This window comes from Aulostomus chinensis, chromosome 18 (genome assembly GCF_037954235.1).
Source record: "Aulostomus chinensis isolate RoL2024-O1b breed Wild chromosome 18, RoL_Achi_v1.0, whole genome shotgun sequence".
NCBI lineage: Eukaryota > Metazoa > Chordata > Actinopteri > Syngnathiformes > Aulostomidae > Aulostomus > Aulostomus chinensis.
In genome coordinates, this window is record NC_141337.1 from 24,083,637 (window position 1) to 24,107,591 (window position 23,955).

At 41.7% G+C, this 23,955-nt stretch overlaps 1 protein-coding gene across 5 annotated transcripts; it reads left to right on the plus strand.

The window, feature by feature from the left end:
- The first annotated feature begins 3,411 nt into the window (after window positions 1–3,411).
- On the plus strand, window positions 3,412–20,483 carry ilf3b (interleukin enhancer binding factor 3b). Of its 5 annotated transcripts, none has more exons than XM_086184053.1 (18): window positions 3,431–3,550; window positions 6,486–6,583; window positions 7,675–7,895; window positions 8,704–8,878; window positions 9,337–9,484; window positions 10,797–10,888; window positions 11,968–12,063; window positions 13,097–13,208; window positions 13,342–13,439; window positions 13,517–13,628; window positions 13,722–13,835; window positions 14,346–14,551; window positions 15,234–15,410; window positions 15,511–15,792; window positions 15,903–16,029; window positions 16,146–16,193; window positions 17,542–17,961; window positions 19,705–20,483. In XM_086184053.1, the coding sequence occupies exons 2-18, from the start codon at window positions 6,581–6,583 to the stop codon at window positions 19,836–19,838; spliced, it is 2,565 nt and encodes an 854-aa protein (XP_086040179.1). In that variant the 5' UTR covers window positions 3,431–3,550; window positions 6,486–6,580; the 3' UTR covers window positions 19,839–20,483. The 5 variants fall into 5 exon arrangements, with proteins under 5 accessions (XP_086040182.1, XP_086040179.1, XP_086040178.1 ...); XM_086184055.1 differs by lacking the exon at window positions 3,431–3,550 and adding an exon at window positions 3,750–4,004; XM_086184056.1 differs by lacking the exon at window positions 6,486–6,583 and having other exon boundaries at window positions 3,412–3,550.
- The last annotated feature ends 3,472 nt before the right edge of the window (window positions 20,484–23,955 follow it).

Genomic DNA, 23,955 nt, shown 5'->3' on the forward strand with positions numbered 1-23,955 from the left:
ACCCTCCAGGCTGGGTACTCTGACTCTTGATCCTATTCCTCATGAAGAGTCTTTTGAACCATCCTTTGTCAGGCCCTTCACTTAGAACTAGTCTGCCTTGGGTGACCCTACCAGGGGCAAAACGCCCCCGACAGCATAGCTCCTAGGGTCCTTAGGGCACTAAAACTCCTCCAGCATAAGGTGACAGTTCAAGGAGGAGTGAATGCTGTAAACAAGAATATTGTTTGGTTTTCCAGAGGAAGCTTAAAATTGTTGAATCTCTCTGGAAGGATTCAGGAAAAGTGTTTCAAATTGATACGAAATTGTTCATTTCGGAAAAGTATATCCTGTTTCTCTGGGAAGGTAACTGAATGCAAATTATCTATATTCTATATTTCATTTTTTTTTTTAAATAAATAATTTAGCACATTCCTCATTATTAGATGGTGGTGCAAGCAGGCAAGGGTCGGGGGCAAGACTGTCCCATATGGATCTATTGGCAGACACAGCTGAGCTGCCTGCTCACAAAGACATGGTAAAGGTCACAAAGTCACAACTAATGAACTCCTGGAGCACTCGACAGCTGAGGACCTGTTGAAGCCAATTATTGACAAACACCAAGGAGAAACTGAGAGTCAGGTGAGTAACCAGACACACACAGCCCACCAAGATGTGTTTACTCATGTCACACATGTCTGCCTGTAATCAAGCAGGGAGCACATGTGTTTTCTTTCTGTGGCACTTGCACTTGTGGCAGTTTGAGATCTAGCGCTTTGGATGAAGCCAAGCCACTGCTCAGCCTGGTGAGACCAGAATTATAGAAACAGGATACTCTAAATCAGGGGTGTCAGACTTATCTGGTAAAGGACCGTGTGGCTGCAGGTTTGCATTCCAACCAAGCAAAAGCAATACCTGATCCAACAGATGAGCAGTGTGGACACAGCTTAGTTGATTTAGGTCGTATCAGGTGTTGCTTTTGCTTGGTTGGAATGAACGCTGCAGCCACACGACCCTTTACTGCATCAGGTTAACACCCCGCTCTGAATTGACCGTAGGCGTGGCTGTGAGTGTGAATGGTTGTCTGTCTATATGTGTTGGCCCTGTGATGGACTGGCAGCTCATCCAGGGTGAACCCCGCCTCTCATCCGAAGTCAGCTTGGATAGGTTCCAGCCCCCCTGCGACCCCCAACAAGATAAGCAGTAGAAACTGGATGGATGGATGGAGATGGTTGCAGTCAGAGTCTCAGGTTTTGCTTACTGAGTTATCGCTTTGAAAAAATGATAGATTTTGATAAAAAACAATATAATGTGCATTGTAATATAAATTTATGGTGTTAAAGTATAATCTGTTGTAAATGACCATGTCATAATTGGAATAATACCTGATGAGATGTTGAGGAGCCTCTCATGGAGGTTCATCCCCCCTCCCTCAGCCTTCATTCCTGATTCCTCATCTGGCATTATACCTTGCATATCAGATATAAGCATCACAATAATAATAATAATAATAATAATAATAATCCAATATTGTGCATCCCTAAAATTTTTAATTATATATTGTAGTAACAGTTTCCCGGATGTGAGCTTGTGAAAGGACTCAAGAGTCAGCAGATGTTTCATGCAGAATGATTTTTTTCATGCTCAATGTGCATCAAGAAGATCCAGCAATGATCGATGTCAACTATATCACGTCGGGGCGGTGCATGTTGTAACGGTGGAGGAGGTTTATGGGTGTTGTTAGCAAACGTTAGCTGCCAGTCAGTACTTGCACCGAATTAAAATGGCGTCTACTTTTAAATTCCCCTTGAGAAGCCGATGGGTCTTGGATCATGTAAGTCATTTGTGAAAATTCCTCCCAAGTAATGTTCAGAATTTAGTTTAATGGGTGCCACAGGAGCTTGTTGCTAGGATTTTCACTGCAGCCGCAGGTCATCACCAAGTGTCAAGATATCCCATATTACTCTGATTTAGATACAAGATCTCCCTTTCTCTCAACATAGCACTCTCCATAACAAGCACATTTCTTATACATTCTTTTACATAAAGTAGGTTGTGAGTATGATTATTTTGATTGGTTCTTGCAAGAGTCACACATACTTTTGTCTTATCGTTATCCAAACACCGGGCACTATTTGGACTGTAGCCTGACCCTTATCAGCTGCCTGTCCTTGAAGTGGTGGACACTGTTTGGAATAAGAGAATATGTCAGCTCTGACTATAATGAGTCTAACGTCTGTTTTATGAAAGCCTGTTTTACAGAGGAAATAATTCAAACTCTTAACCTGCTCTGCGGCTGATACAGAGGGATGTACATTTAATTCCATAACAGACACGAACTAAACTCTTTGCAGTTTGACTCAAATAAAATTTCTTTGCACTTTTTAAAACCTTAATAATCTAAAAAGAAAATCCACACGAGCATTATGTGAAAACACAGACTCAACAGAGAAAGGAACCCAGGATGTTCTCACTCCAATTCAACAGTAAAATACCATGATGACGGTTGTTTTTTTTCTAATCCCTTTTTTAGTAAACATATAAGTGTCAAAATGCTTTCAGCATTCCCTCATTCATCCTTAATTGTATGAGCTCATCTGAGCATAGCCGTACAAGAAGTCATGGATGACTTTTGGACAGAAGATCTATGTGTGTGTCTGCTTGACTTTTATGTGTTCCCAGAGGGCAATTGGTCTTGCTGCAAGACATAGGATATAAAAAGACACTAACAGCATAAAAGTAAAGTCTTGCTTATGCAAGCACACGCAGCAGACTTGTGGAAAAACAACGGTCCTAGGTAAACAACCCAACATCAGACTACATACAGAATGAAAGCTTATTGAAACACTAACTAGATAAACTAAATATATAGAAAAATCAACCCATATAAATAATGCACAGCCACATGTTGCTGATATTGACGAGAATCAGCAGTTGAGGTCTTGGCCAACATTATTGTCAACAATAAACCCATCATCTGGAATGATACCACCCCAAACATCTACCCCTGTGGTTCATGCTTACAATAAAAAAATTATATGAATTTTTGTATTTCTAGTTCTTCTCACTGCCCAAATTGATAAATGCAAGAAATTAAAATCAAGTCATTACAAACGCCTTTTTACACCTTTTCCTTTAAACATAAACTGTATTATGTTTATGTGTTTGATTCCATTGCATAGGAATGAATTATGTATAAAATATTTATAAGCTGCGATATGAATTCTGTGTATTTGATTGTGTTTTTATCAACGCGGTTTTCAAATATCTTATCAGGAGGCCCAAAGGGATTTTATACACAATGATGTGATTATCTACGTGTAACATCATTTACATACGACTTCTCCTATTCAGAAAATGAGTCCGCTGCTGAAAAGAGACATTTCAAACACGCACAACAACTCAATTTAGCATCTCCTTTTTTGATTGGCTGAAATAACAGCAACACACTCTTCCTCCAATAAACATAATCGTGGGCGTTCCTTTGGTGCTCCTGCTACAGAGGGTGATACGGGGGGGGGCACTCCATTCTCGATGTGTAACACTCACCTACGATTATAACAAGGATACCACGGTAAGTAATTGAAAAGGACATGTTCCAAGCCATCACTAATGAAATGTCAGTTGCACACCAATGGAACAAACGGAGATCAGCAGTGTTCTAACGTCTTCCTATTAGCTTGGGAAATTGATCAATGTTGCTTTGTTCAGCTAAGCTAGCCTGCTAGGCTAACGTTACTAGATTCAATAGGGTCCGGGTCTCTTCGACCATTTTGGTATCCAAGGGTCAACTCACCAATATCCCAGTGTAATGTTTACACGTTGTGTTATTTCTCCTCTTGAAAAATATAATAAGTAGTTTACGTCCCTTTTCACCGTAGCTTGGTGTCGGGGCGGTGCATGTTGTAACGGTGGAGGAGGTTTAAGGGGGTTGTTAGCAAACGTTAGCTGCCAGTCAGTACTTGTACCGAATTAAAATGGCGTCTGCTTTTAAATTCCCCTTGAGAAGCCGATGGGTCTTGGATCATGTAAGTCATTTGTGAAAATTCCTCCCAAGTAATGTTCAGAATTTAGTTTAATGGGTGCCACAGGAGCTTGTTGCTAGGATTTTCACTGCAGCCGCAGGTCGTGTTTGCCTCGTGTCACCCTTCAGCAACTTGTTGGCAATGCATTAATTATTGGTTCAGAAACAACACTCCGGGTTGTCTTGTCTTTTAACAAAAAATACAATCGAAGCATTGTGTGTGTGTCACAGTTGAGACCCTGCTGTATCCGTGATCACATTTTTCTATGTTGCCATCCAACAATAGTTACGCCTCGTATCACCAGAGGTCACTCAGTGGAGCTGTCAGACATCCACGATGGTTATTGTGCATAGAAATCAACGGTACATCTCCTCCCCCTAATATTCACCTCTGTTCATGTAAAACAGTTTAATAATGCTTGACGAGGATTGGAAGTATACACCTCATTTAACAGTACACAGCCAGTGCAATGAGTACTTTAATGAAGAGTAGTCAAGACGTGATCTAGTAATGAAGTTGTTCTTCTATCTGTATCTGTAAGTGTTGCTTAATATATTTGTTTTTTCCTTCTTTTAATGCATCTTGGTAATAAGTTATCAGAACCCCCCCCCCCCACACACACACACACACACAAAGTAGTTTTGCCAACAGTTTTCAACAGATGCGACAGCCGGGTTTCCCCACCTGTTGAACTGATAGCCGGACTAGGTTATCCTAACTTTCTTCGTGTGATGCTGGAGTGAAAATATCAGTGAAGCGTGACAGACACAACAAGATTTTAGTCTAGTATGCGCTCTTTTTAGTACAGTACACTACTTAACCCTCACTCTGTGGGGTTACTGTGGAGCATGATATGAGAGGAGTCAAGCACCCTCCACTGAATACACAAGCACATAAAAACTAGACGTTTGCGATACATCGATTCATTTTTTATGATCGATTTTTTTTTTACACTCGAGTGTCAAAAGTGGAAATAATGCACTGCAATGCTCTACACGGTTATGTTAACTATATAACTACATATGTATGTGTGTGTGTGTGTATGTATATATATATATATATATTATACTCAAGTAAGGTGACGCTACATCTGTTATATGGAATCGGTTCGGTTTTCTTGCGTCGGCCTTAGAACAAACTATTGCTCGCTGTAAGATCTGTTCAAAAGCTGTTGCAACCAAAGGAAGCTGCGTGACAAATTTTTCCAGGGCCTAAAGCTGAGGATGGCAGTGAAGTATTTTTTTATCATTATATTGTTAGTTTTGTCAAAAATGACTTTTAAACTTAAAAGTTTGAAAGTGTACTGTGTCATTGCCAGGTTGAAAATAAGATGTACTTCGAGAAAGCTTTTCTTAAAGTTCTAAAAGTGTTTATAATGGCGTAGTTTGCCATCTCACCTACAAGCATGGTTTGGGCCTGTCAGGGTCAGAATTTGAACACATGCAGGATTGTTCAGAGTTCACGATTGATAAAATCAGAATGTCCAGGATGCTCTAATCAAATGGAGATTCAAGAGAATCTGATGCAGTAAAAGGAATTGGTGTTTGGAGTTACACCCCCAAATGTGAAACTTCCAAGCTTGTCTTCATTGTCGTGTGTAAGTACCTGAGAGCAGAAGATATTTTTCGCTCTTCCACTCTGCGGACCAGGCTCTGTAAGACTGCAAAGAATCATTAAATGTACTCATTGATTTTGATTTGACACTGTCTGTCTTTGTTTAAGGGAGAATTTCTGTAACATTCTCCTCTCAGCTGCTGCCACAGCCATGTTTAACGTATGCTACATTGTCATCTTCAGTGGTCATTGCTTGTGTAGTTTATTCGCTGGAAACGCACCCAATAGGCATTTCCACCATGGAATTCCCCTCAGGATTAAATAGAAACTCAAAAACTGGGGGATGCTGTAGTGATCTGTTGTACCATAAAATCTTTCTCTGTTGCCAGGCATACTTTGCTTTACCCACATAAAACACTTTATCTTGGTATAGATGGATTATGGAATCAATTAACCACATAGTAAAGGAAGTCAGTTCAGCAGACATTGTGTTTGTGTGCAAAATGACAAAGGTAACAGGAAGACGTAAGCTGTAAATTTTTGTTCCCATTAATGCCATTTGGAGCGGGAGCTGATAAATAGTTGTCTACTGCAGGGTCATTAGATTGGGCAATGGGCATTGAATGCCATTTAAAAAGTCTTTCCATCTCAGACCAAAGCTAGATGTGGACCGTAGTGGTTTTTGGCCAGTGGGGACATTTCTCTCTGATAAACAGTTCAGGAGTTGAGTGTCAAATGTCTTGCCCTTTTCATGCAATTGACCTACTTTGGTATATTGCATATCTACAGATCAAGCTTTAAATGTTCCACCCATTTATCCATTGTTGTTCATAGCTTAATTGTCATTTGGCTGTCGTGTTGCCCACGGTTACATTTAAAATCTGCCCTGCTGTTAAGTTATTTTAAAAATGTGTTTTTTCTTCCATTTAGAGACGGAGTGCAACATTGTCACCTGCTGCCATTAATAACTTTTTTAACACTGTTGTTCACGGGATATACGAGACCACTCAGTCTCTAGAATACCAATGGTAATGATTTAATTTATGTCTCAGTATTATTTGAAGTTGTGCATCTATGTGCATTTATGTCTTTGACAGCCGAAGGACATGACTTTTGACCTTTTTTGTTAAAGAACATTGAAGAAAGGACGAATAGATTTGTCACATCTGATTTAAGTCATGGGAATGGTGCCAGCGATTTGCCGTTCCAGTCTGCCCTGGGCTTTAGGAACACAAGCTGTAGCTTCCACATCACTGCTCTCTTCTAAATTAGCTTTGGCTGCCCGCACATACTCTCTCCTTGTGTAATCACTGGTGTTACAAGCTTTGTCTGGATGTCAGGCCTTGTTACTCACCATCTTAATTGATTGATCTCTGGCAACTGAGTGATAAAGGCAGTATAATTAAGTGGAACTGTTTAATATTGACAGGAACTTTTCTCATGTCGGGCCTGTTTCACAGAGAAAGCTTTCATAGATTAGTTGAATATGTGTTCTCTGTAAAATGTAGAACATTTTGGAATCTGATAATTGCTACACTGGGTTTTATTCTGTCCAGTTATTTGAGTAATCCTGCTGTGTGAGACATGTCTGTGCTGGATAAATCTTAATGACCAAGTCCCAGCACAGTGAGGGGAAGATGATGCTTTATGGGAATATGTCCAGTTTTTCCTCACCTTTGTCAGAGTTAAAAATCATTCTTCTCAACTGCGTCCTGTTATGCACTAAGACTAGGGATGTAGCATATTATGGTCATGTCATCAGCAAACATAAGTCAGTTTTTTTTTATTAGATAATTATCATGCCAGTGTCTTCTCCTTTTAAAACAATAAATACATTTTAAATGTGTTTTTCCCGTTGTTTTGGAATAAAAGAAAAGTTTTGCATTTTTAAATTCACGATGTTTGTATTTTTCATTATGTACAAGAAGTGAATATCATGAATTGTTTTTTTATACAGATGACATCAACATCAGTTTATACTGTATGTAAGCCTAAATCTGTGGAAAATGTTGACAAAAATTCAATGGCTTGCATCCCTCAGACTCAAATGTGATGATGTATGTTCACATCCTCTCTGGTGTTTCGTTCGATTCATAATCTTGTTTCTTTTCTCTCCTAGCCCCCAATGCGCCACCGCAACATGCGTGTCTTTATGAATGATGACCGCCATGCTATGGCCAAACACTCTGCCATCTATCCAACCCAGGAGGAACTGGAAAGTGTACAGAACATGGTATCCCACACAGAACGAGCCCTCAAAGCTGTCTCCGACTGGCTGGATAAGCAGGAGAAGGGAACTACTAAATCTGACGCTGACGGCACCGACGCAGAGAAGGAGAGGTTAGGAAGTGTAGGGCATTTTATTACTCATGTTCCTTTTGTAGATGCACACTGGGCTTAGTTATGTGGCTGTTTTCCATTGTTCAGACAAGGAGCCTTCCTCATGTATTCTTTTGCATGAATTTTATTTAGACATGCTGAAGGGCAGGGGTCCCCAAACTTTTTCCTGTGAGGGCCACATAACTTTTTCCGTCTCTGATGGTTTGTAACAGAAAAAGTGTGCCTGAACGTAAAAGTGTATTGTTTTCCAGAAAGCTACACATAACCAAATAACCCTCTCTGGGTTTTTCACAGAAGAAAGTCAGGAAATAAATAACACTATTTCTTAAATAAATAATAACACTATTTATGAAATCAATAATAATCAAATAACCCTCTCGGGGTTCTTCACAGAAAAAAGTCAGGCAATATATAATAACACTACCAAATAACCCTCCTGGGTTTGGGTCTAGGATTTTTTTTCTTGGGGTTGCCAGATAGGGGCACAGACTGTGGAAGGGTGGAATAGAATGTCATGTTCTATGCGTGTATGAAACAGTTACTAACTAATAGTTCATGATGAAAACAGTTCATGGTTAAGGAACATTTTATTGCAAAAGCCAAACTTTATTATCAACTACAACTACACATATATGGAAAAAAAAAATCTAAATGCGTCTCTGCTATCAGAGGGGGGCGGGCCAAATGTGGAGGTGACCCGTATCCGGCCCGCGGGCCGTAGTTTGGGGACCACTGCTGTAGGGTGTTTGTCACAGCCTTGCATTTACAGTGAAAATACATCACAGCTCCTGTCTTCCCCATTCTACAGCGAGCACAAAGAACAAGCCACCCGCTCTTTACGTGGTGTGATGAGGGTGGGCCTGGTCGCTAAGGGCTTGCTACTGAAGGGAGACCTGGACCTGGAATTGGTGCTCCTCTGTAAGGACAAGCCCACCATCAGTCTACTGAAGAAAGTGTCAGAAAATCTGGTTACACAGCTGAAGGTGAGACATGACCTGCCACATTAGTGTGAGGCAAAATTTCACAACTGTCACGTCATTGTTTTCAGATGATAGTCAGATAATGATACATCCAGCAGTTTTTAAAGGAACACATGAACAAGCTTTGAAAATGAAATTGGAAGCTTTTAATCAAGTTAGGTGTTTTAGGTGAAATTGGAAAAAGACGTAAGAAAACCTGTGTATGTAGAGGGGGCTGGAAAACTATTCATGACGTTTGTAAATGTAACTATTTCTCCTTTTCAAATTCACCTTTAAATTCAATTTTAAAATCTTTATTTTTTTATTCACACACATCCATACCAGATTTTTATGGTGCAGTAATTGATAAGTTACATCCTGTAATACTGTGTCTGGAAAACTTGTGGTTAACAATAAAATTTCTTGTTAATGAAAACACATCTGCTTTCGTCGGATTCTTGACACTTTTGACTCTTTTGCAGCTTGTCACAGAAGACAAGTACGTTGTTACCCAGAATGTGCGAGAGGCCAGCATCGTCATCAAGAACGCCAAGGAGTCCCCTCTCACCCTCACAATTAATCTGACATCTCCCTTGGTTCGTGAGGAGATAGAGAGGGCTGCTGCAGGGGGTAAGCTCAACAGGACCTCAATGTTTCTTTAGTGCCCCCACCCCTCCTCCCTCCACCAGGGAGGCCAGGCAGGCAACAAGGCAAGACAGATATTGTTTATTGGGCCTTCAATGGAGCTAGGGGACAAGAATGCACCGCCACATAATGAAACTGTGCTATGCTTATAGCTCTCTAGACACTCTCATAGTTCCATGTAATGTAATTGTACATTTTTGATGGCCCAATATACAGTATAGGGCAGGTAGTTTATTGACTGCTGGAGACATGGCTTTCTCTGCCCCCTTATGAGGGGATGCAATGCACCAATGCAATGAAGGCTTACTGAGAATTTAACCAAATACAAAAAGAGAGACCACTTTGTTTGCATGTGTTTTATCATTGATGATGAACGGTTTGCATTGCAGCAAAAATGAGTAGCACGACATATCATGAAACTGCTTTTGTTTGGTCGACCCAGAAGTGGGCTGTTGACTGTCTTTGATGTTCCTTGCAGGGAAGGCTTGGGGTTGCAGATAATGACAAGTGGCACTTGAGTTTTTCGTGTTTATCTCAAAACCCCTGGCATTGTCCCAAGTAGACAGGTTGTAAATAATGCAATAAATAGGCATATAATCTTCCATCTTTTTTAGTGAGTCAGATTTTTGTTAGTTTTCTTTTTACGAGCTCCCATCAGTGTCAATCATTTCAGCAGGTGTTGAACCTTGACCTTATCTGTATCCCCGAGCCAACAGTGACTCCGATTTGGGGTCCCTATTCAGCCATCAGTTTTGCTGCAGTGTGGACTTGTTTGTTTTGATACCCACCTTTTGTGCATCTGATAACTTCTACCTGTGGTTCCAATTCTGATTCTCTCTGTCAAGCCTTCTAGTTTTGTCAATTTTTAGGGACGCTGGACCTTTGACCAACTGGCCGCTCTCTGTCTCGGAAGGGGCAAAGTGCAGTGTACCCAGAATAGGGGCAGAGGGGAGGGGCTCTATCTCCTGTTAACGCCAGAAAAGAAAAGCCCTGAAAATGAAGCAACCATGGAGCGACAGCCTCCTGTTTGATACTCCCAATTATCCCTTTAACAAGTCACTTCCCACTTAATATTACTGTCTCTCTGGTGGGTTTTAAGTCTGAATATTTTTCAATGGCCTGTGCCAAACTTGAACTGGGAGTTTGAGAGTTTTTGGTGATTCTCCAATGGAGGGGTCCCCCTCCCCTTACCCCTCCTGCCTGTGGTTTGGGAAAGCTGCCTGTGTTCCCCCTGGCCGGCTGACAGAACTCCCCTTGGTCAAACTGTACCTTGTCTTCTTATTCCACCTGCCAATAGAAACGCTTTCAGTCAACGATCCCCCGGATGTTCTGGACAGGCAGAAATGCCTAACTGCCTTGGCGTCTCTCCGCCACGCTAAGTGGTTCCAGGTTTGGATCTTGTCTTTATTTGTCTCTAAAACAGAAGTAGTTTTGTTTTATGCTCTGTGTTCTTTTGTCTTTAATTTGGGTGTTTTATGTGTTGTTGTTGTTTTTTTTCTTTATGTATTCTTCTGGAGTGTTCTCCCTGTAGCAACATTTGATGATTTGGATGTTTGTTTCATAGGAAATCTTTGTCATTACACTGTTGTAGAGTTGCTTTGCTCACTTAACTGGTTTTAAAATAACTGCCTTTATTTTTATAAGAAGTTTGCTGCTGCTATTCAGTCCATCAGTTCATTATTCCTGCTGGCAATCAACAACTGCTTCTTAATTCAGACGAGCAAAAATATTTGGGTCTAACAAGGTATCCAGGTGCAATATTTCTAAAATGTTGGTGTGAGTCGTAGTCGTCGTTTTTCATGTGACTCAAGGTACTTGTAGAGCACCTCTTGTAGATTTGAATGGAAGGTGTTTTTTTTGTGTTATTGTTTATTTTTGTAGTGAAAAGTGTTGCTAGTAAGCCCGTGTCATCTTTGGCTGTCACACTTAAGCAATCAGAGCTCCATCTCTGCAGCTTGTTTTTGTAGAGTATGTGGCCTCAACTCTCCCTGCTCTCTGGCTGTTTGTGTTAACTTTTGAACCACAGAATCATCAGGAATATTGCACCTAGGGTAGTATTTTCCTGTCACTGAGTTAACCGTCACCCCTTCTAATGACAGTACACACAAGCCTTTTTGAAATGGTTCTCTCATAAAAGCTGCAATTAAGTTTGATGTGGCTTTGTTTACACTTTTTCCTTAATGTGTTGTTTTTTAATTATACTGTACCATCAGTCATGCTGTTAGGTGACTTACTCCATGAACGTGATTATGAGTAGGGTCTTCCAACAGTATGATAGAGTATTTCTTCAGTATTTCTTTCCTTAATGACAAAGCTAAGCTGTTCTAGTGTGTGTGGCTTCATTTTGATTTATTTTCATAAATGGATCTACTTGCATCATGCCCTCTTTAGTCTTCCTATTTGACTTAAAGGTGCTTGTCCTCCTCATGCCCCCCTCCACCTTCCCCCTGCCCTGCTTGTGTCCCCAGGCCAGAGCGAATGGACTGCGCTCCTGTGTCATCGTCATCCGAATCCTGAGGGACCTCTGTGCCCGCGTTCCATCATGGGCTCCGCTCTGTGGCTGGGTGAGTGAAAATCTCCTTGGGGTTAATATTTTCATCAGCATCTCACAGCAGTAGATGTTTACAAGGCAGTCCATACTGCAAATGACTGCGTTGACCTGTGATGGAGGATGGGGATGGAAACCTAAGTGAAAAATAAAATATAAAATAAATGATTAACATTGTTTTTTTTAAACACCCAAATCATTTTTTAAACCTTCATCTTCATTAACAGTGGAAAATGGTTCTGTGTCACAAGCAAATGTTTCCAAGTTGCAGTGTGTGATGTCAGCGACTGCTTGAGCAGAGGCGTGTTCTACTTTGATGAACTGATCAAGAATGGTCATGATTTTAGCTGAGCACTGTGCTTGCAGAACCTACATGTCAGTCACACTCAAGCACCCCTGAAATATGATACATGTGGCCCCTAACCCCCCCCAAGCAGCCAAGAAGCTGCAGCATGATTTTACTTCATTTGCCAACGACCTGGCACATCCAGCTGTGTGAATGCTGGATATGTGTATGTCATGATAAAGATGAACGTGCTGCCATAGTTGACAGCGTCTCCTCAATTCTTCATTTGTGGCAGATGTTAGCAGTTGTCAATGTAACAAACTAATTGTGAGGCAGCTGCAGCCACAGGCTGTTACTTTGCTGTGTAACCAGTTGTTCAGCCAGACATGCCTTTACCACTTACACTGTGCTTTAATGCTGCTGAATTTTGTCTCATTTGGCCTCTCCTTTACGTTTTTGTAGTTGTCAGAAAGTATGAAATATGATTTTTTTCCATCTCAGCTGATGTTGCAGCAAAGGTTACTTTCTTCTCATCACCATCAGCTTGCATCATTGATGAGCAACGGCTCAATATTTTTCTTAACATTTTGTCATGCGCCATTTTGTTCTGGTTGAAGGGTGAAAAGTAGAGGCGCAGTGTCTCAACAAATTTACCCGGCATGGTGTGGACGTACTCTAAGGCAGTGACCTAAAATTTGTCAGTGACTGAGCTTTAGAATAGCACCCGCGATCAAAGTGTCTCCCTCTCTTTCCTGCTGTGCAGCCACTGGAGCTGATCTGTGAGAAAGCCATTTGGACAGGAAAACGGTCCATGGGGGCAGGAGAAGCTCTTCGCAGAGTTTTAGAGTGTCTGGCTTCAGGAATCCTCATGGCAGGTATGAGTTGTGTCTTTACTCTCTAGATGTTATTTAACTATATGATTTTCATTTTAGGTGTTCAACTTGATTTCTATGATGGAGATCACTTCATCGCAGCTGAAAAAAAGAAAAAAATGTCTCTCTGTCATAGATGGTGCTGGAATATGTGATCCATGCGAGAAGGAGCCCACAGATGCAATCGGTCACTTGGACCGCCAGCAGAGAGAAGACATCACATCAAGTGCACAAGTAAGATACGAATTTGTTGTTGTGAGTGTGTCACAGTCCAATAAATGTGAAATTCATGCTAACTGGTGTATCTTCAGCATGCCTTAAGGCTGTCAGCTTTTGGACAGCTTCACAAAGTGCTAGGAATGGATCCCCTCCCCTCTAAGATGCCCAAAAAACCCCGTAGTGAGACTCCCGTTGATTACACAGGTAAACCAAGCTTGCCTACAGTCTCTGTTGTAGATGCAATACATGAAGGGGCTTTGTATGATTATGGGACAAATTTGTGTTTCTGTGATTCAGTGCAAATCCCACCCAGTACAGCATATGCCCCACCAATGAAAAGGCCCATCGAGGAAGAGGAGGGACTAGATGATAAGAGTCCCAATAAGAAGAAGAAAAAGCTGCAGAAGAAATGTAAGTTTTTACAGGTGAAGCTCACTTCACTGTGGTTATTCCAACTGAACCTTCTGTGGCCTTGCAAGATTTGAATGAGTTGGCAAAGACAATTGTTACTTTGAAGGTCTTTTGTTACTGTGCTGTGCTGTTGTTGTGGGGTTGTGTGGAGGGATTTTTCCCTCTTTAAGCAACAAGTGTAGTCATTGTTCATTCTCCTAGATAGTTGGGAAGAAAGTGATATTCAAGCCAGTAAATTTCCCTTGGCAGTCATCACAACCAGTGTTGCAGCACAGACCCTCCTTCCATGAAGAGCTGTGATAAATAGGATCTTTGTTCCAGAGACTAAATAATGACATGTGTTGCAGGGTCATGTTATCAGTGATGATAACTCACAGAATCTGCACATGTAGTCAATGGTGGAGGTCTGTGTTAGTTCAAATCCATCATAGTGGGAGGGCCACCTTCAGTTCACCAGATTTCAATCATAGGTCGCATCGTCTTATTCCTTTTTCCTTTCCTGTTAATCAGCTGCAGAGGAGAAGGCGGAACCTCCCCAGGCTATGAATGCTTTGATGCGACTCAATCAGCTGAAGCCTGGTCTCCAGTACAAGCTAATATCCCAGACCGGGCCAGTTCACGTTCCTGTCTTCACTATGGCAGTAGAAGTTGATGGCAAGACCTTTGAAGCTTCTGGTCCATCCAAACGTACCGCCAAGCTGCATGTAGCTGTAAAGGTGAGCAGAGTTTTTTGGTAATTGTAAGACTGTCAGTTGATTTAAATGATGACTAACCTCATAATGGAATATGATTAATTTGAATTAAAATAGCTTAAACTTGAATTAGCGAGATACGGTGTTACGAAAATGACAAATACACACAAGCTCCATTGTGGCTGAGTCTGAGGACCAGAGCTATAAAAAGTTTTGCTTTGAAAAGCCTGAGTGATCGTAGTTGTTGGCACAGAAGTTGAAGGTGGAACTTTCTTACTGGTAAAGTGAAATACTGTGTCGACCTTCAAACTAAGGAGGCAAGCTAGTCACCTCCTATAAGAATCAGACTGAGTACAGTACTTTACAAAAGCCTTTAAGTCAAATTTTGATGTTTGAATATTCTGCTGTCATTGATAAAATCATAAATCAGGATATTTTCTCTGGCAGTAATCGTGACACCAACATTTTATATCAACATTCCTGCAGATGACAGATTTGTCATATTTTTTGCCTTCGTTTTACGATCAAGCACGCTCCTTCGCTGAGGGCTTATGTGTAGTTGACACTATGCCCGTATAAATTAGCTTGACAACCTTAGCTAACTCTTAATATTGCTTTGAATTCCACAGGTTTTCCTCGTAATTCTTTTGAATTGAAGTATCTGTGCATTTTCTAAACCACAATGACTATGCTTGGACTGCTGCAGGTCCTTCAAGACATGGGTTTGCCAACAGGAGTGGAAGTAAAGACGGCCGAGCCAGTCAAGTCTGAAGAAGCAGTAGTAGCCACCACTGTGGAAGAACTGAAGCCAGTAGTAACACCTATTGAAACTACTGCTGTTTCCACAGGAACAGCCAATGCAGATGCTGCTGATGCTGTTGAGGTACAAAGCCCCCGTTTTTGTGTTGCAATTGCAGATTATTTGCATGAAGCTATATGCAGGTCTGTTGTTTATCTCGCCCGCTACCTCCCTCTTCTCTCAGACGGCTCGCCAGCAGGGACCAATTCTGACTAAACATGGCAAGAACCCTGTGATGGAGCTGAATGAGAAGCGCCGTGGCCTTAAGTACGAGCTTATCTCAGAGACTGGAGGCAGCCATGACAAGCGCTTTGTCATGGAGGTGGAGATTGACGGCCAGAAGTTCCAGGGGACAGGTTCCAATAAGAAAGTGGCCAAGGCCTATGCTGCCCTGGCTGCTCTGGAGCGGCTCTTCCCTGAGGGCTCAGTGGCTGAGGCTGCTAAAAAGAAAAAGGTGCCACCCATGGTAAGCAACCAGTAAAATTTTCAATCTACACAGATTTAAATGAGGATTGTCCTCACAAAGAGGATTTTTGTTTGACAAATTCACTATTTACATGTTGGTTTTGTGTTTAGCACGCCCCTGGCTTTGGCATGATGGGAGCCCCTGGAGATGTTGCTACACTCAGAGGTAGAGGGAGAGGAGGAAGAGGTCGTGGACGGGGTAGAGGTTTCAATAATGGAGGTGGCTATGGCCAAGGAGGTAAGGACTGGAACATACACACACACACACACACACACACTATGTTGTGGTAAAAACATCAGCAGACATGACTGTACTGTTGAATCAACAGTAATGACAATATTTTATCCGTCCAGGTGGCTTCGGAACATATGGTTATGGGAACAGTGCTAACTCCGGATACAGTGAGTATTCATTTCACTCTTTGTGAATTTTGTTTTGGCTGGATTTGTAATTTTCTCTGGGCTTCACTGAAGCTTTTTCCACTGTGAGAAATCTTAACTCTGTGTGAGTGTACTGTGGAAAAGCTCTTATCTGTGTTACAATACCCTGATCAGGGAATTAAGCCTTGTATTAGAAAACTCTCTCAGCAAACCAGTTCTAGTCATGGAACATGTTGGGAAGATCCCAAGTCAGTGATTTTACATTTCTCTGCTTTAAGCCACAGGATTTAATGTCATTTTTGCCCATCCCCCTCTTCTTATGAGCACCCCTGGCAGCCTGTTCTGAGGACTGACCTACCTGAGCGTGACAGGAGCAGAGAAATCTAAAAAATGTTCAATGAAATCTGACCAAATGATCTTTTGCCACTTTATGGCAGGAAAAAAATCAAATAAACAAACCTAATTTTTATTTTATTTTTTTGTCCCCTTCTCTGCCCTGTCTCACTCTTTAGGTGACTTTGTCTCAGACTGCTATGGCTACCAAGAGTTTGCGAAATAGAGCTTCCCCATTCTTAGAAAAAACAATCATGTAGAATACAAATGGACAAAATACTCGCTAGTGCTCCAGCTGCATCCAGAGCTCCCTTCAACACCTTCAAGTCCACAACCCTGGGAATAAAGCAACCCCCCATCTTGCCTGTCAGCTTACATCCTCGGGGAGATGATCCACCACTGCATGCATATAGCCAAAAGTCACCTCTGCTGTGGATGTAGCCCAACACCTGGACGTCTGCAGGGCTGAGTACTGTAGATGTTGGATCATGATAACGTGGAGCTGGACAACATATACTGCCTTCTGGATTATTGTCAAGACCCCAACATCCTCATCTCCATACAGTTCAATGGAATGAGAATACTAAGGAATTCTTTTATTTGATTATAATGCCTTTCTGTCACTTTCAACCATCATAAAGCTGTTTTTTTTTATATACTTGTCTTGCTTTTAGAAATAGCTATTGTTAAAGAATCTGCTGTTATTCTGTCATCAGCAACACTGTTCAATCATGGCTATACTGAATGCATGATGCTCTTAAGCAGCGGGTGATCAGCTGTCATGTGATCTCATCTGTAACAGCGTCAGGTGTTGATGAACTGAGGCTGTCTGCTTCTCGTTTGCGATTAGACAGAATTTTTCATTCTCGCTGTTTTTATGTTTTTGTTTTTTGAATAAATGTGACTTCACCATTCATTACTTTTATACTAACTGGTGTGGTTCCGTTTTTGTCTACATGACACAAATGTTTTGCACATTATACAAAAATATTCGCAGATGCACATTTTAAGACTGTGCCATGCTGTTATTCCCCAGGTTACTACAACAACGGTGGCACAAATGGAGGAGCCGTGGCATCTAGCATCCCACCAGGTGGCCCTCAGGCCAGCACAACCCCAGGATCAACACAAGGCTCCTATGGATCCTACTACCAGAATGATGGAGCTTACAATGCCACTTCTGCTGCTAAAATGCCCAAAAAGAAACCACCTATGCACAAGGGAGGGAAACCTCCATTTCCTGGTCCCCCAGGTGTGAGTGGTGGATCCACAGGGGGATACCAGTCCACCAGTCCTTCAGGGCAGGGACCCTATACCCAGTATGGCCAGGGCTACGGGCAGGGAAAGAAGACTTTCAGCCAGAACCAGGGGGGGACAGGGGGATACTCATACAGCACTGCCTACCCCAGCCAGGTGACAGGGGGGGCAGGAGCTAGCCAGGACTACAATTATGAAGGTGAGTTAAGGAGTTTTCAAGATTTTAAATCTTTAAGGTTTAGTTTCTTATGAGTTAATCACATTATATTCAACAACGAGTGTCAAATCAATGTCTCTTGCGAAAATGTCATTTGATTACATGTTTATGACACAAAACCTAGACTTGTAGCAGTCCACCACTGGACTGGACAAATTAAATTTGGGTGACGTGATGTACAGCAGAGGTTGGTTTGACAGAGTGTCACGGCAGCGATGGTGTAGCTCTTCGGGTCATCACGACCTGCCGTCCGCTTGCAGCAGGTGTGACTGGGTGGTGCGGTGCAGACTCCTGTAACAAGTGTTTACTTTAACAACAAATATTAGTGGGCCCACAATAGAAACTCTCATTATACAGACTTACCACCCTGTCTCTAACTGGCCACATTTTTAAACTGTGACCAAATATGTAGTTGGTTTAGGTGAAGCCGTGTTATAAAAACATTTGCAAAAAAGTGTCCTGTGCAAGACCACAATGCTGTAGTCCTCCCATCAATACATGTAAGGCAGGTCTCAGAGCAGTCAATAGTAGGATTCATACTGAAAGTGTATGTATGTAAAAACACCAAAAGTGGCATACAAAAAAAACCCACAACCATTCATACACTCGACTTAGAGAAGTGTCCTTTTATAAATCACAGTCCCGCTGAAATTGTGTGTGTGAAATCTGTCACACATCCTGCCTTTGACACACTCTTATTTATCTTATTCAATCAAGTGGTCGATGCAAAGCAGGTCATGAAATCTGTAACAACGGCAACAACCACAAGAAATACCGGTCACGAGTCCTCACGTATGAGTCGCCACAGGGATCGTGTGTTTGCAGCAGTCCGACTGAGACTGCAAGCGCACTGATTATCTAAGACTGATGAGGATGTGTGGTAATAGACGTGGGAGAACTCTCACTGAAAGTATTTGCTCGTATACCGCATGTAAGTGGTGGTGATGAGGGATGAAAGTACACGACGTGTGTGTTGTCCGTGCATCTAACCTGGCTTTTCACTGCAGCCATTTGAAACGTTTGAATGTGACATTTGTGTGGATAATTATTAAAGTTAAATTACTATTTTATGCCATGTTCCACTTTATAGCTTTCAAATTGTCTTATGATAAGATGGGAGGCTTTGAGAACTTAGCATCTAGGCAGTTCTAAGGATGGAAGCCTGGCTCGGTTCTTCCGGGCTCTTTGTGAAAGCAGTAATGGGCCTCAAAACAAGCAATCCAAGACTCTCCTTCAAATGGTCTTAGCCTGTTTTTGAGCAAACCCTAGTGGAATTTCATTGCTGTGAGTGCACAAACTGCCCTAAGTGCAGAAGGTGAACCAAAATACAGAGGATTATTATGGGCTGTCTGCACACTGTGATAAACAAACACTGTAACTCACCAGGGAGAGGACTGACCTCAACTTCTGCTGAAATCTCCTTTTGTGAGATATCTGGAACTTAAGAGTTCAAGTTTGTCAATTAGTCTTTTGTGAGAATATTTCTGGCTGTCCTCCTTTTCACACACATCTGTTTTTTGTTTGTTTCAAATGGACTACAATTGTAAAAGTACCCCAGGTGTTACTGGCATTCAGATTTCCCCTTCAGTCCACAAAGATTTAATGCAAGACCTGTCCTTTCAGGAATCCTAGAGGCCCCAACAGACTTTAACCTTCTTAACATAATACTGTCTTCTTATGTCATTTATATTTTATGTGTTTTCCTGTCTGGCCTTTTCTTTGTAGGTTTCAATAACCAGACCAGTTACAACTCACAGGGAGGCGGCGAAAACCAGGGTTTTGGCAGTAACCACTCACAGTACCACAACCCAGTAGGCTACAGCAAGGGTGACACCAACATGAATTACCAGTACAGATAGACTGTATGGCTCAGCAGCATTCTACATCAGTGCTTCGAGCCTCCTCCTCCTCCTCCAAAGAAAGTGACCGGTGGCTTGCCTGCGCTCTCTGCCTTCCTCCATGTTTGCTGTTAATGTGCTTTTTGATTTGTGTAGCACATGTTGGCAAAATGATGTCAGGGGTGAGTTAAATGGTCTGTGTCAGTGGTCTGGTCAGTGCTGTCTTGTGTTTATATTTTATTTTTATTCATCTATATGCTACCAGTCCTTATCAATGACCATGATGGCTGATGCCACAAACTCTTCTCACTAGCTAAGATGTTCTTTATAAAGAGTTGCCTGGCGACTGCATTTGTTTTTGTTTTGTTTTTTTTCCCCCTTGTGTAACAAGTTGAAGCTTGTAGATAGATTTTTCTTCGCTTGTAATTTTGGCTTCTTTTGTAACTCTCCTAACACGGTCTAGTTATTTTAATAACCCCTGAGGAGATTTCGGAAAAATACACACAGTACCGATGGAAATCCATGTCTCTGCTCAATGTGGCTTTTGAGTTGGTGGAATGCTTCTCCTGTTGATGTATGTAACAATGTGTGTTTGTATTAATAAATGACTTTTATTTTGAAAAGTTATCTTTTATTAAAGTTTTGAATGTGGTGTCAAGCACAATACCTAACCTGTGTCCATCCCCTTTACTGTTTTAATTTACCGCTTTCACATAAAACGCAAACTGGTGTGGACAAGGAGATTGGATTGTTGTATCAATGCACCTCCTTTTAACTGAAAAGCTAAGATTCGTGTACATTCCTTGAGGTCCGGTGAAATGGGTCATGGAATGGACCGAGTGCTGCTGGCCGACTACTAGTGAAGGAGGATGAACGTGTATCACATGATTTTTGAATAAAACTGCCAACACTGCATCATGCTTGTATTCCCGCTACAGGGACTGTGACCCTTGACTGCTAATTTTTTCATTTATCTTGACTTCCAAGTTAAATTTGAGATTCCCCCCCCCCCGTTTGTATTGTGTCATACTCAAGGACTACAGATGGCGATAAGCTTGCTGCTACATCTGGTGCACTCATTTTTAATTCCCTGGGAATCATGAATGTTCAATTCTACAACGGCCTTGTTCCAGATAAACTAAACGGACAGAGATTGGGTCACATGCTCGACCCCCCGGAGTCAGACGGATCTACAAATCCCTGCTGTGCTTACGTGCTGGTAGGAAGCTGGGATATCTGGGTGTGTCATTCCTCTGTAATTTTGGAAATTATTTTAAGACCTTGTTGAATGAAACGTGCATTTACCAACTTCACTCAAGAAGATTTAAGGCTTCCAGTGAAATGGAGACAAGAGAAATGTTATTTCAGGGACTGAGTCTCACTGAAGCGATTTCCAAATCCCTACCATTCCTTGCATACATTCAAGATATTACAGCTGGTCTGAAAACTATACAACAATTAGACTACAAGGGACAAAATTATATATTAGCCACTATAGATGTCAAATTGTATACAGAAATATAGAGCATAAAAGGGTTTGACAGCACTGGAATACTTTCTGAATGATAGCCAAGAAACGACGTGCTTTATTGTCTGACAGAGTGAACACTTTTGTGCTGCAAGATCATTTATTTTGACAAGCTGAAGGATGAGTGATGGGGGGCCCACAACAATCCCCCTTAAGCATGCCTTTATTAGGGCAAATGGGAAAAAGATTTTATTTGACGACTCCAAACATGTCAAGTCAGTTTTATTTGTACAGCGCCAAATCACAACAAAAGTCCTCTCCTGACACTTTCCCAGTAGAGCAGGTCCAGTACCTCACTCCTTCAATGAACCTCCACCCAACAATTCTCCATCAGCAGCACATCAGGCAAGAGCGGCAACACAAACCTTCCTTTTAACAGGCAGGAACGTAGAGCAGATCCAGGCTCAGCGGGGACGGCCTTCTGGATCTGCTTTGACTGGCTGGGGGGGAAAGAGAGCAGATATAGATAAACACCCTTTTCTGAATAAGATGTTGGATGTATGTATGCATGTGTGTACGACAGATGGATTGAGTTTGCATTCATGCCGCTGATCAGTGAGGAAACCTGCAGCACATACAAAGCAACCATCACACTACTGGCACATGAACACACCTTCAACTGTTGGACCAAACTAGCAGACAGCAATCATTAAGAGAGTAAATGGGAATTTTAAAAAAAAATTTTTTTCAAGCATTTTAAGTCCAATCTAGTAACGTGTCCAAGGTGACACTGTCATTTTCTTTTGTTGAAACTGGCAGGACTGCAGCTGTAACATGAAAAGAACCACGGACATGTTGACTCTTAGTATGATCACATCTCTGAGCCCAGTGAGTTGTGAATATATTATTCCATTTTAACATTGTAGTGCTGCAGCTCAGAACATTTGATCTGACCGTATCACTGCTGGGCTGCACGGTGGTGCAGTGGTCAGCACTGTGGCCTCACAGCAAGAAGGTTCCAGGTTTGAGTCCCGGCTCTGGTACGGGGTCTTTCTGTGTGAGTCTGCATGTTCTCCCTGTTCTTGCTGGGTTCTCTCTGGTACTCCAGCTTCCTCCACAGTCCAAAGACATCAAGAGGGGACGAGGCTGATTGATACTCTAAATTGACCGTAGGTGTGATATGAGTGTGAATGGTTGTTTGTCTCTATATGTTGGCCCTGATATTGGCCCAAAAGCCACTGGGATAGGCTCCAGCCCCCCCCCCCCCCCCCCGACCCTGAACAGGATAAGCGGAAGAAAATGGATGGATGGATGGACAGACGTATCGGTGCTAAACCAAGAATCTGGATTACTGAGGTCTGTTCAGATTGTTTAAATTGATTTGTTAGGAAAGTGTCACTGTCAGAGTTACATATCAACCACACAAGCACAAACAACACACAACCAGCCATCATAGTTGCTCATTAGGCTGGATCCTTCGGACAGGTCCAGGGTCAAAATCAAATTGATCACTTCCTGTTCTGCACTCATGCTGATCATCCCTACGTGAAGATGTATTTGATCACACAATGAACCAAATATTTATCCACTCAAACACTTTTCAACAATGCATGGTCTCGATTAACTCAATCAAGACAAGACAGAACTTGTGAAATAGAACACCATCGCATGTCAAGAGAAACATCTCGTCAACGCTTGCACAATGACTTCCAAGAATATCAGACGTTGATGGGATGACAGAAACTGCATCACTTCTCATGTTTTGGTTGTACCTGCATACTTCAGATTAGGAAATTCATTCTTTTTTTTATGAAACTATTTTGCTTTTATTCTGAGTAGTTTTTCCCAAAAAAAAAAACAGATTCTATTGACTGACACAGCAATTGAAATGTGATTTGAGATATTAAAATGTTGGCAGTCATTTAACCGTAAATTGGTTTCTCTATCCACAATGATGGAATACAAGTTTGAAATGAAACCTTTTTCAATGCTATTTTGTGAGAAAACTTGTATTTGAGATAGAAAAAATGCATTTATAATCATACTGATAGAGTATGTAACGTTTCACCAGCAAAACAATAAAATAAAGCACACTTGCATAATATTAATTATTGATACATGGTTAATCTTACCATGTGAAGGTTTACAGTATGTAGGTGTTCATGTGGCTCCAGGTACCTGTGCAGGAGCTCGAGTGTCGGGCTTTGCCCAGGAAGTTGCTGAGCGCAAATTGCAGGTGCAGCAAGTTTGTCCACTTGATGAATCGATCTGTTAGGGAGAAACTCGGCATGTACCAACCAAGACAGACTGAATCCAAATGCTGAATGCTCAACAGCTGTGGATATGCTCACCTTTTGTTATCAGTTTGGTTCATCACAGCTTGACTGAACTCATAGACAACTTTTAGATCCTGCCAATTTATAAAAGGGATCTTTGCCTTTTTCCGAAGAGTCTGGGTGTCCTCCAGTTTTTTCACTCACCAATGGGTCAAGTACTCATAGATAGAACATTGTAATCCAACAGCCCAGCAACAAACTCCCCCTTCACGACAATTGTTTTATTTTGATTCAATCTCCATCCATTGTCTTCCGCTTATTCCTATATTAAGGGTCACGGGGGGGCTGGAGCCTATCCCAGCGTCAATGGGTGAGAGGCGGGGTTCACCCTGGA